An 11449-nucleotide genomic window follows, 5' to 3' on the forward strand; every position below is an offset into this window, starting at 1 on the left:
CGTTTTTGTTGTTGATGATCGCGGGGAGCAGCCGTACCGAACGTGCATGTGTCGAGCTAGTGGTTCAATGGATGGGTAGCCTAGGCTAGCACCAAACGATTAATTCAGTAAGTTCAGAATATAATAACAGTTTACAAACCTGATATAATAAATTATGTTATAAAGTATAGGCCTAGGTATAATTAAAAGCCAGGCGTGGCCCCTAGCTAGGCCTAGATAATATTATAATGAGTTTTGATGAATAAATAAATATCGCAAATCACGATGATGATGTAGCCTAGGCCTAGCCTTAGTAGACTAGTATAAAAGCGATATGATATAATAGTAGGCATAGAGGATTATGCCTACCTATACCGTCTAGGCCTAGCTAGCTAGGCACAACGGTCACTAGGCCTACATACAATGGGAATCCCACAATGCATCTTCACACACAGTCTACATTCATAGTTACTACGAATGTATTTATATTATCAATCATATTCATACATATATTATAACTTAATAGTTGGCAGAACATGTCGCAAGGTTCCACAAGAGGAAAAGAAGAACAAGCTGAGGACTCTTGGAGAGTGAAAACTCTTGAAGAGATTTTAGAAGAAAAGAAAAGGCGCAAAGAAAAAGAAGAATTAAAAAACATTGAAAAACCAAAACCGATGATGTCACATGATCAAGAAGAAAGGTTATGATAATATAACAATGCTCATTTTGATTAAACTTATTCAGTATCGCTTTTAACTAGAAATACCAATTAATTAGTTCGAAAATTATTTAAAAAATAGACGAATTTATCAATAAGGTTTACCGCAAATAACGTGCGTTTAGGAGCAAACGCACTTGTTGTTTGTACGTACTGTATGTGTCTTGATGTTTGCTCCCAAACCCTTCCCATCAAGCATTGTGGAATGATGTTTCTCCGCGAAATCAATCTATTTTCGATAAACCTTATAAATTGAATTAGATAATGACAACCTTTACAATAATTGCAAAGTTTAATTCTTAAGTTGATACATTAACAATGACTTAAATTTAATTATTTTTTATCCCAGAAATGATGACTTTGACTCGTTGGACATAAAACCACCACAGTTACCAACACACAAAGGGAAAAAATCTCACAAAAAGGACGACAGACGAGAAAGACGCAAGACATCTTCACAAGAAAGCAAAAATAAAAGTAATATATTGGGGGCACTATCATTGTCATAATTCTTTCCGAAATAAATAATCCATTGCGCTGCCGATACATTTTGACCTGATGATCAAAATATAGGGAATTACTTACAGAAGTAGTGTATTAAATATAGCTTACAGTATTTTTAGTAGTAATATATTTTTTTAAAGTAGACTTAAATGACATATGCTCCTATAAGAAGCCATTGTTTATTTTGTAGTCATTGTATTATTTGTCCATAATAATGATAAGAATTTTAAACAACAAAAGAACAAAAATCTAATTTCCCTTAATAGGTAAACAATCGAGAAACGAGAAAGAAAAATCTTCTTCATCGTCTCAAGAACATTACAAAAGTCGGAGTAAAGACAGGCGAAATGATCCGTATGAATCAAGGAGTAGTCGCGATATTACCCGTGATACAAGGGAAAGTTACAGCCACGACAGACACGGTCGACAGGATTTAAGAGGATACCCTCCACAAGGCCATCGGGAATCAGACAGGTAGGGAAAGTCTTTAAAACCTTCGCTGCCACCACGGCAATAAAGACTCATCAACTTTATGTAGATATGAACACTTCAATATAAAAACGAATATAATATCAACCAACACTATATAGTATAACACGAACCAACTAACACTAAGTGTAAACAATGTCTCTTGATAATACGCAAGGTGGCGCACTGTAACAACAATAATAAAACACGAGGACGTGTGTGATGGCGCTTAAATTTATTTTCCAGAATCTGAATTATGTACTGCTTATTGTACTATAACGAGAGGCAAGCCATGATTCAACGTTCATTATTTAGAGTCAGTTTTAATTATCCTTTAAAAGAGCATTTGATGTTTCACTTGATGGTAGTCATTTCACAACAGTTTGCCATTTCTCCAAGTTAAACTTGCTCAAATATGGTAGTGATATGCCCACATTTGGTAATGATATGACATCATGTTCATATATGGGCACAAAGCTCTCCCTAGTGGGTAGGACTAAGCTTCTTTTGGAACAAATTCACAACACTATATAAATCCAAGATATTAATTATTAATTAATTAACAATTTTTTTGTTTGTTTCGTTAATCATTTCCTGAAGTCTTTGTTCTTATGTTGAAACAATGTTTTCGGTTGTTTCAAGTTCTCTCGTAGCAAATACTTTTCCACAGCCACATTGGATCAAATTTTCCACCATCTTTCTCAGATTTACATTTTTTATTTACTTTATCCAGAGACCGATGGAGGCAGACATCGTCTGATAACTGGGATAGTCGAGGTGGTCACTATGATAGGAACCATCAACGAGGATACAAACACACAGATGAATACAGAAGACATGGCGGACATCGAGAAGGTACATGTTTCCTAAATCGTTCGGTAAATGACCACCACCGTCTTTAAAACAAAAAATTAATGTATTTTGTGTTTATGTCTAGGAGGGTCAAGATCCCAGGAGGATGGTAGTGAAAGAAGTTCCAGTGATCGAAGAGATCGCAAACAGAAACATGAAAGAGATCGCAGTCCCCATCACAGACAGGAATATGGTAGGTATTCTGTTCATGCTGATGATCATAGTATTGTTGTTGAGTATTATGGGATTGTTGAGTATTATGGGATTGTTGAGTAGTATGAGATTTTTGAGTATTATGTGATTGTTGAGTATTATGGGGTTTTTGAGTATTATGGGATTGTTGAGTATTATGAGGTTTTTGAGTATTATGGGATTGTTGAGTATTATGGGATTGTTGAGTATTATAGTTGTTGAGTACTATGGGAATGTTGAGTATTATGGGATTGTTGAGTATTATGGGATTGTTGAGTATTATGGGATTGTTGAGTATTATAGTTGTTGAGTACTATGGGATTGTTGAGTATTATGGGAATGTTGAGTATTATGGGATTGTTGAGTATTATGGGATTGTTGAGTATTATGGGATTGTTGAGTATTATGGGATTGTTGAGTATTATGGGATTGTTGAGTATTATGGGATTGTTGAGTATTATAGTTGTTGAGTACTATGGGAATGTTGAGTATTATGGGATTGTTGAGTATTATGGGATTGTTGAGTATTATGGGATTGTTGAGTATTATGGGATTGTTGAGTATTATAGTTGTTGAGTACTATGGGAATGTTGAGTATTATGGGATTGTTGAGTACTATGGGAATGTTGAGTACTATGGGAATGTTGAGTATTATGGGATTGTTGAGTATTATGGGATTGTATGTATTATAATGTTCTCATTGTCAGACAACCACGCCAGCAGCAGGGAGCGTAGGCATAGTGAGGATGAGCCACATGCAAGAATGGAGGTTGATCAAGTCACTGAGGAGGAGGAAGAACAAGATCATCATGAGCAACATTCAGAAGATGCGGTTGAACATGAGCAGCATTCTGAAGAGGAGGAAGAGCAACAATCATCTGGGTAATTTGTTTTTTAATAAATCCTTGATCTAAGGAGAATCTTAATATACTTATTTTAGATTGTGTTTAATGTATAGTTTATAAAACCTTTAATTGCTGCAGTAACTGCAGTACAATGATTTTTCAGTCACGACTCTATCGCTCACTATGTCGGTCAGTTGGTCGGTCAGTAACACTAACTCAAACACAGGACTGGGCCAGCCATGTACATGTTAATGTTAATTTCAACCTCATCTTATCACACATAAACCATGATCTTAATTGCTGCAGTAACTGCAGTATCATGATATTTTAATAATTTTTTTAGGAAAGAGTCAGGTGAAGAATCAGGAGGAAGTGAGAGTGATTCTGATGAATCTGAAGAAGACTCTGATGAAGAAGAGAGTGATGAGGAGGGGGAGGAAGAAGAGGAGGAGGAGTCAGGCACAGAGGAATCTGAATCAGAATCCGCTTCAAGTTCAGAGTCTGGTGAGCTTCAATTCTTTGATTATATACAAGGTTTTGTCTAGTCATGTTAAAGATGTATTATCCCCCTAAAAAAATAATTCTTAAAAAAAATTGTTTTTGAATATGCTATTTTATTGTCACATAATAGTTATCCATTTTGAATATAATTATTAATAATGTTCTAAATTTCTTTAGAAGAAGGAAGCGGGAGCGAGCACAGTGAGAACGCTGAAGTAGTAGCTGACAAGGATAAAAGTGAGAAATCTTCTAAACCCTCAAAAGGTTATTTTTTAATATATTAACATTTTTGATAAAATAAAATCTATGATATAGCGATCTCACCACATGTTATAGGGAAATAAAAATTTTGATTTTGAATATTATATTTCAATATAGATTATAAAGGTATCCAATAAAAATGTTATGTTAACAGGTGTTACACAAAATTGTTTAGATTATAGATAGACGATTATTAGTCATGACTTACATTTTTGGTTGTTATTAAGTAATTACTGTATAACATTTTTTGGGGGTATTTTTTTTTTTTATGAAAGCAGTTTGGAGTAATAATTCAAAGAAAACCACTTCAAACTCTTTCCTCTTATTCCAACATCTCTCCACAACAATCTTATAAATAAATTTACACCAGTATTATATATTTTTTTAATAGGGGCCAAATCTAAATTTGAACAAGATTCCTCTCCTGAGCCCCAGATCATTCAACCGGAAAGCACTCCACCGGGAAATTATCTTCCAGACTCTCCTCCAGTGTCTCCGGTTGAACTGAAACCGGAGCTACCCACATACTTACCCGCGATCTCAGGTTGCAGGAGTGTCGAGGAATTTACGTGTTTGAATCGCATTGAAGAGGGAACTTACGGTGTTGTGTATAGAGCCAAAGACAAGAAACTGGGTTAGTGTCGCTGTCGCTCTGTCCACACTATCAAACTTTATGTAACAAAATATGTGATATGCCCATATATGGACACGATGATGTCATATCACTACCATATTTAGGCATATCACTACCATATTTGGGCATATCACACTTTTTTTGTCAAACTACTTTGAACATGTAGACAGAGATTTAGATGAGCTGATTTCATAATTTCGATGGTGTAAATAGCCTTTAAGAGTTCTTGGACGTAAAGCTCTGTCTACACTATTAAACTAGTTTGACAAAAAAGAGTGTGAGGTGCCCAAATATGGTAGTGATATGCATGGTAGTGATATGTTTATCACATTTTTGTCGCATAAAATTTGATAGTGTATCAGAGCTTTAGGCCTATCTGCTGATGAGTTTTTTAGCACTCCCACCAGAGTAACTACATAAAATATCTTACAGTAGTTTTAACTTTCATTCATTAACATCATTTATTTTTTGTTTAGATGAAGTTGTAGCTTTAAAGAGATTAAAAATGGAGAAAGAAAAAGAAGGATTTCCAATAACATCTTTACGAGAAATTAACACATTACTGAAATCTCAGCATATGAATATAGTAACAGTTAGGGTAAGTTAATTAGTTACTAAATATTATTAGTTTCACTGTGTCTGGTTTATCAGTTTTTTAATTTCATTTGTGGCACTCTCACAAAAGAAACCAACCAAACCAGTAAACTTTGCATCATAAACATTTATTATTATGATTTTTGTAGGAAATTGTTGTTGGAAGTAACATGGATAAGATATACATTGTGATGGACTATGTAGAACATGATTTGAAGACATTGATGGAGACAATGAAGCAACCATTTACTCAGGGTAAGAAAACATTTGATGTGGGTAAAAAGCTTTTTGTTGTTAATTACAAACTGAATACCATATTTATTCGAATAAACTCTCCACTTTGAATAAACTTCTCCCTCGAATAAACACCCCCCATAGAACATCATTTTAAATAAACGCCCCCTCAAATAAATGCACCGCCACATGCATGTATACACAATATTGTAAAACAACAGATTTCTATTTGTAGTAGAATTCATTGATTGACAAAACAAAGCATTTTGATACAGTTTTTACTTTATTTTATAACTTCTTGATATTAATTGTGTTGTATTTTTTCATATCTAGGGGTATTTATTTGATTATATGTATATTACCATAATACACTCAAAAAAAGTAAATGCCTCCCCCGAATAAACGCTTCCCTAAAACTTGAATTCTAATAAATACGGTGAATAATATTGTACATAATTCAGGTAATATTTCTTTTTTAAATTACACACGCACAGATTGTAAAAATAAAGCAGGATTGAGATGGAGGTTTGGAGGAGAATTTTGTGATAATAATATTTAAAAAATAGGATTATCCCCAATCAATCGCCTTGATTACAATTGTTATACCTTCAGAAAATAAGATTTGCATTTTGTTCTTTTTTTAGGTGAAAGCAAATGTTTACTGAAGCAATTACTTGACGGAGTCCATCATCTCCATGACAACTGGATACTGCACCGTGACCTCAAGACGTCTAACCTTTTACTCAGTCATAAGGGAATCCTTAAGATCGGTGACTTTGGTTTAGCGAGGGAGTACGGGTCACCCCTGAAGCCTTACACACCCATTGTTGTTACTCTGTGGTATAGAGCTCCAGAACTCTTACTAGGAATTAAGGTAAACCATGCTGTTACTAATGTTATTGTTTTCTTGTCTTTATTATTATTATCATCATTTTCCTATACTGTGTAGAACCTCACTTGAGTATAGTCACACATTTTTTGGCTCCTTTTCACATATTGTACTGTTAATGTATGATGTGAATGAAGTTGAAAGTAAAGGCAGCTGGGCTTCCTAATTTTCATTAAATTTTGTGTTGCACACGTTTCATATTATTATTATTATTATTGCATTACATTTTTTCTTATCTTTTTTTTAGATAGTAATTTCTAATTTATGTCAACATCTATCAATTACAGTTTCTTATAATGTATCAAATATATATAATATATCTAAATATTATATAAATACAAGAGCCTACTTCACACTAATAAAATATGGAAATTTATGATTGGGGAGGAAGAAAAGATGTGATGCTGTCCACTTGAGAGGTTCTCTAACTAAATATAAAATAATTACTTACTCTTTTGCATATTGTTTTTGAAGGAATATGCCTGTCCAATTGATATGTGGTCAGTAGGTTGTATATTCGCTGAGTTTCTCACAATGAAGCCATTGTTTCCTGGCAAATCAGAAGTGGATCAATTAAACAGGATATTTAAGGTACAGTAAAAGGTTTTTATTGTTGTACATTTGAATCCTTTCTTCAAATTTTTACAGTTGTTCCAAAGATTAGTAATGATAATAATATTTATTCGGCAAAGTTCTTAAAAAGTACAATTTACATTTCATCTTGCCAGGAGTAAGTAATAGCAAAGAAAATATATCACAAGAATGAGTATTCCGCGATTTTTGCATGAGAAATTTGTAACAGAGAGCTCCAGTGAGTGATGCCCGCCCTCATAAGGGCGGATGTATACATACTAAATAAGACTTGATTTAATAGATATTATACATGTCACATTAAATAGAATTATGATAATAGTTTTTGCAATTGTAAACTATTTTATAATACATATTTATTAACAAACTAGTGTACATTCAATTTTACATACAATTATTTACTAACATGCTAAGTTAGTTCACAAAAAAGGCCTAACACAGCAACACCAAAAATCATGAATCGTTACTCAGCACGGCCTATTCTTTACCATTGCCGTGTACTACTCTACGCCCGGTAAATTAAGTATTGTTTTTATGATATAAATTAGTATAAAATACATGTTATTAATAGGACAAAATGTTAAATGTCATTAACATTTATTTGTTTTACCAGAAAGAAGTTAAATATAGGAATATTATTAAACTATCCTTTGTGAAAACGCGTAAACACCAACACGCCCGGTCACGCTATCGTAGCGCCCGGTTGATAAAGCAAACTGTTTATACGGCAGTTTTTACTAAATAAATTGCAGAAAACGAACAATTAAATATCCAAATAGTATTTAACATGATGTTGGCATGTAGTTGATAACATTTTTTATCATGAAAATACTACCGGTGGTCTAGCCTTTGATTATTGAAACCGTCACAAAAAGTTGTATACATCCCAGATACATCCACACTTATGGCGGCGCCCTACCACATGGACAATATTACTGTTACAGGGAAAATCGCGGATTACTCATTCTTGTGATATATATTCTTTGGTAATAGGCATGAGCCCAAACAGAAAACTGCTCTTACTCCATCATTATTATACAATACAAAAATAAGTAGTACAAAATAATTAAAAACGAAACAAAGTTATAATGAAATGAAATACACCAATTAAGAATAAGCTGCATTAAATAAACAATATAAATAATTTAATATTTTGAGATAAAATGTTTGGTGTGTTAGGCTTTAAAGTCTGAAATTGTAGCACATTGTTTAATTTCATTGGGAAGTTGTTCCCATAATCTAGGAAAAATAACAAACGATGAATTTAAAAATGTATTGGTCTTGGCCTTCCAATATATTAACGCCCTTCACACCTCTCTCACTTGATCTGACAAACTCATTGCAGAATAAATAATTCCAAGTAATTTAAAAACCAGGTTTATTTTTAATTTCCTCACTAAGCCTTCAACAATGTTCCAAATTAAATTTTGCAAAGGAGATTATTTTAACAACAATTTTTTAATTTGAAATAAAAAAAAAAATATTTTAACATTTTAAACATTTTTATTTTATTTTGTAGGAACTTGGAACACCAAGTGAAAAGATTTGGCCTGGGTACAACGAACTGCCAGCGGTCAAGAAAATGACCTTTGCTGACCACCCTTATAACAACCTTCGCAGTAGGTTTGGTACTTACTTAACAGATGTTGGCTTTGAACTCATGAACAAGTTAGTGTACTTTATTTGTGTCTTGTTAATAGAACCAATGTAAAATCAATAAAAAAAATGAAATGACAAAAAAAGATTGAAGTTTGGAACCATTCTCCAAAACAAATGAGTAAAGTTAACAACTATACAAAGCACCAAATGGTGACAGGAAATGCTTAAGCATGTATCTCAACATGCTTTTTAAATAGTTTAAATAAAGTACAATATATTTTTCTTGTTTCAGATTCCTCACCTACAATCCTGGTAGACGGATAACAGCTGACGAGGCAAAGAAACACGAGTATTTTAGGGAAAGACCGTTGCCAATTGATCCTTCCATGTTCCCCACATGGCCGGCGAAGAGTGAGATGGCAAGGGTTAAGAAGAGCAGTCCAAAAGCACCAGAGGGTGGCCAGCAGTACAAAAACCTTGTGAGTATGAATTCAGATAGTTACTAAATAAGAAATTAGTGAGAAAGTAATCAAGTTTGAGACTTGTTATTAGTTTCTATGTTTCTTGAATAACTGGTACAACATTTTGAAATTGGTGCTTGTCAGTTTGAATAGCAGTTAAAGTATGAATAGCAGTTAAAGTTTGAATAGCAGTTACAGTATAAATAGTAGTTACAGCACATACTGTACATAAATATAAAAGAGAATACATTTTTTCTAAATGAAATTAAATTATAAAAATAGAAATTGATTTTTAGTATGTGCTTAATTTCTCTTTTAAAAAATTGTTTAATCAATTTTAATGTTAATATTAGTATAATTTAACTTATTCAATATAAATAAATAGATATCAATTTTAATGTTAATATTAGTATAATTTAACTTATTCAATGTAAGTCACACAAGTCACAAGTCACAAATCAGTTTATTTGATCCAAAAGAAAAAAAAAAAAAAATACAAAGCAAAAAATATACAAAAGGACCAGGGAGACTTCCATTAAGGCCAAAAGCCGCATGCATGGAAGCCACCCGTAAATAAATAGATATCAACCTATGGGTGCTTTCGAGTCCTTAATATGCTAAAGTATATATATTTATTTGGAATTTTTAAAGGTTTTGCGTTCACTTTTATGTGATTAAATTGTTTTGTTGCTTATAGGATGATGATGAAGCAGAGGAAGGATTCCGATTGACTCTTGCATCTCAAGGTGCTGCACAAGGCTTAGGGTTCAGTCTCAAATTCTGACATGACAAGAATCAATAGAGGCTTTTAAGACAAACTAATTTTACTACCAGATGCGAGAATTACAGTTCACTCTCAAATTGTGCATCTGAAAAGACTAAACAGATTGACTCCTGAATTGCAAGGTGCTTAAAAGGTCTTAGAGTTCAGACTCAAATTCTGAAATCCCAGAAGAATCAATAGATGTATTCTTTAAGATATACTAATTGTACATGTACTACCTGATACGAGGATTAGGGTTTATATACTGCATCTGACATCTTAAAAAACTTGGTAGATGCCTAATCAGATTTACTCTTGCATCTGAAGGTACTGCACAAGTCTTAAGATTCAGACTCAAATGCTGACATCCTAGAAGACTTGGTAGATGCTGTTAAGAAATACAGATGTTGCTTAATAAAGTAGCATACAGCAACAAAACTGAACAATTCCAGTTCTATTAAATGCTTGTATACAGTAACAATGTACGTAAATGGATATACAATATAAACATATATGAGCACTGTATATTTTTCAAAGAAAATGTATATTCCATGTTGATACAGTGTAAACATATACAAAAGTAATAATTAAGCTGATAGAATGATGGTAGGACAATAGTAAATTATTACTGTACATGCTATTTAGACCCTGTTGTACCAAATAAATATTATGTACTGTAATTCATACCCCATGTGCTATAGTGTGCAGAGTAGTGTTTATTAATTTATAGATATTAAATTCTACTTGGCTGTTTCCTTAAAAAGGACGTAAACAGATGTATTGAGTTGCTCTGAAATAATCGAAAAAAACTTGCACCAAAATGCTTTGTTATGAAGAAATTACTTTAACAAATGGTAAACAAAGGTTGTTTTTAGTCTTTAAAAGCAACAATTACATATTCAGTACCTGCATTATTTACCATAATAATAATGCTTATACTACACTGCAGTAAAATTTAAAAGAACTTTTTTTTTACCCTATTAAGATATTTTTAGACTTCTTATATAGAATTGTAAATACTAGACACAAGATGAAATAAAAACATTTTCTATAATTATCTATAGTTTCTGTTGTGTTTACATGATGCATTTTTAATCCGGTTCACAACAGAAGGTTGGAGGTTGGAGCTAAGGAAATTATGAACTATTAATCTGCGCATGCGTTTAAGGCCTTTTTATTCGCAGTAAAAAGCAGACGATATGTAGCGTGACGTCATTTTAAAAACTTTTTTCCCAATGAAAATCACGGAAGAACGACGCAGTGTATGTTTCAATATTATTTTGCGTGTTTTTTACTATTGTTTTCAAAGAATTGTACCACTTTTTTGTGGTCGTGAAGACTTTATGTAAAAATAGAATAGACGA

The 11449-nt window shown here is 32.8% G+C and overlaps 1 protein-coding gene across 2 annotated transcripts; it reads left to right on the plus strand.

Annotated features, from left to right (window-relative positions):
• The first annotated feature begins 1 nt into the window (after position 1).
• On the plus strand, positions 2 to 11264 carry LOC140044499 (uncharacterized). Of its 2 annotated transcripts, none has more exons than XM_072089026.1 (17): positions 2 to 107; positions 506 to 679; positions 1047 to 1174; positions 1468 to 1675; positions 2403 to 2524; positions 2607 to 2714; positions 3421 to 3595; positions 3902 to 4062; positions 4237 to 4323; positions 4712 to 4954; positions 5431 to 5552; positions 5698 to 5803; positions 6427 to 6656; positions 7146 to 7262; positions 8782 to 8930; positions 9154 to 9340; positions 10020 to 11264. In XM_072089026.1, the coding sequence occupies exons 2-17, from the start codon at positions 516 to 518 to the stop codon at positions 10104 to 10106; spliced, it is 2394 nt and encodes a 797-aa protein (XP_071945127.1). In that variant the 5' UTR covers positions 2 to 107; positions 506 to 515; the 3' UTR covers positions 10107 to 11264. The 2 variants fall into 2 exon arrangements, with proteins under 2 accessions (XP_071945127.1, XP_071945128.1); XM_072089027.1 differs by having other exon boundaries at positions 4237 to 4296.
• The last annotated feature ends 185 nt before the right edge of the window (positions 11265 to 11449 follow it).

This window comes from Antedon mediterranea, chromosome 3, assembly GCF_964355755.1.
Source record: "Antedon mediterranea chromosome 3, ecAntMedi1.1, whole genome shotgun sequence".
Taxonomy (NCBI): domain Eukaryota; kingdom Metazoa; phylum Echinodermata; class Crinoidea; order Comatulida; family Antedonidae; genus Antedon; species Antedon mediterranea.

Excerpts from the sequence above, each read along its gene's own strand:
- LOC140044499 (XM_072089026.1), top strand. The coding sequence starts at position 516 with ATGTCGCAAGGTTCCACAAGAGGAAAAGAAGAACAAGCTGAGGACTCT. Across the intron at positions 5,804-6,426 it reads GAAGCAACCATTTACTCAGG|GTGAAAGCAAATGTTTACTG; the intron begins GTAAGAAAACAT and ends TTCTTTTTTTAG. Across the intron at positions 6,657-7,145 it reads AACTCTTACTAGGAATTAAG|GAATATGCCTGTCCAATTGA; the intron begins GTAAACCATGCT and ends TTGTTTTTGAAG.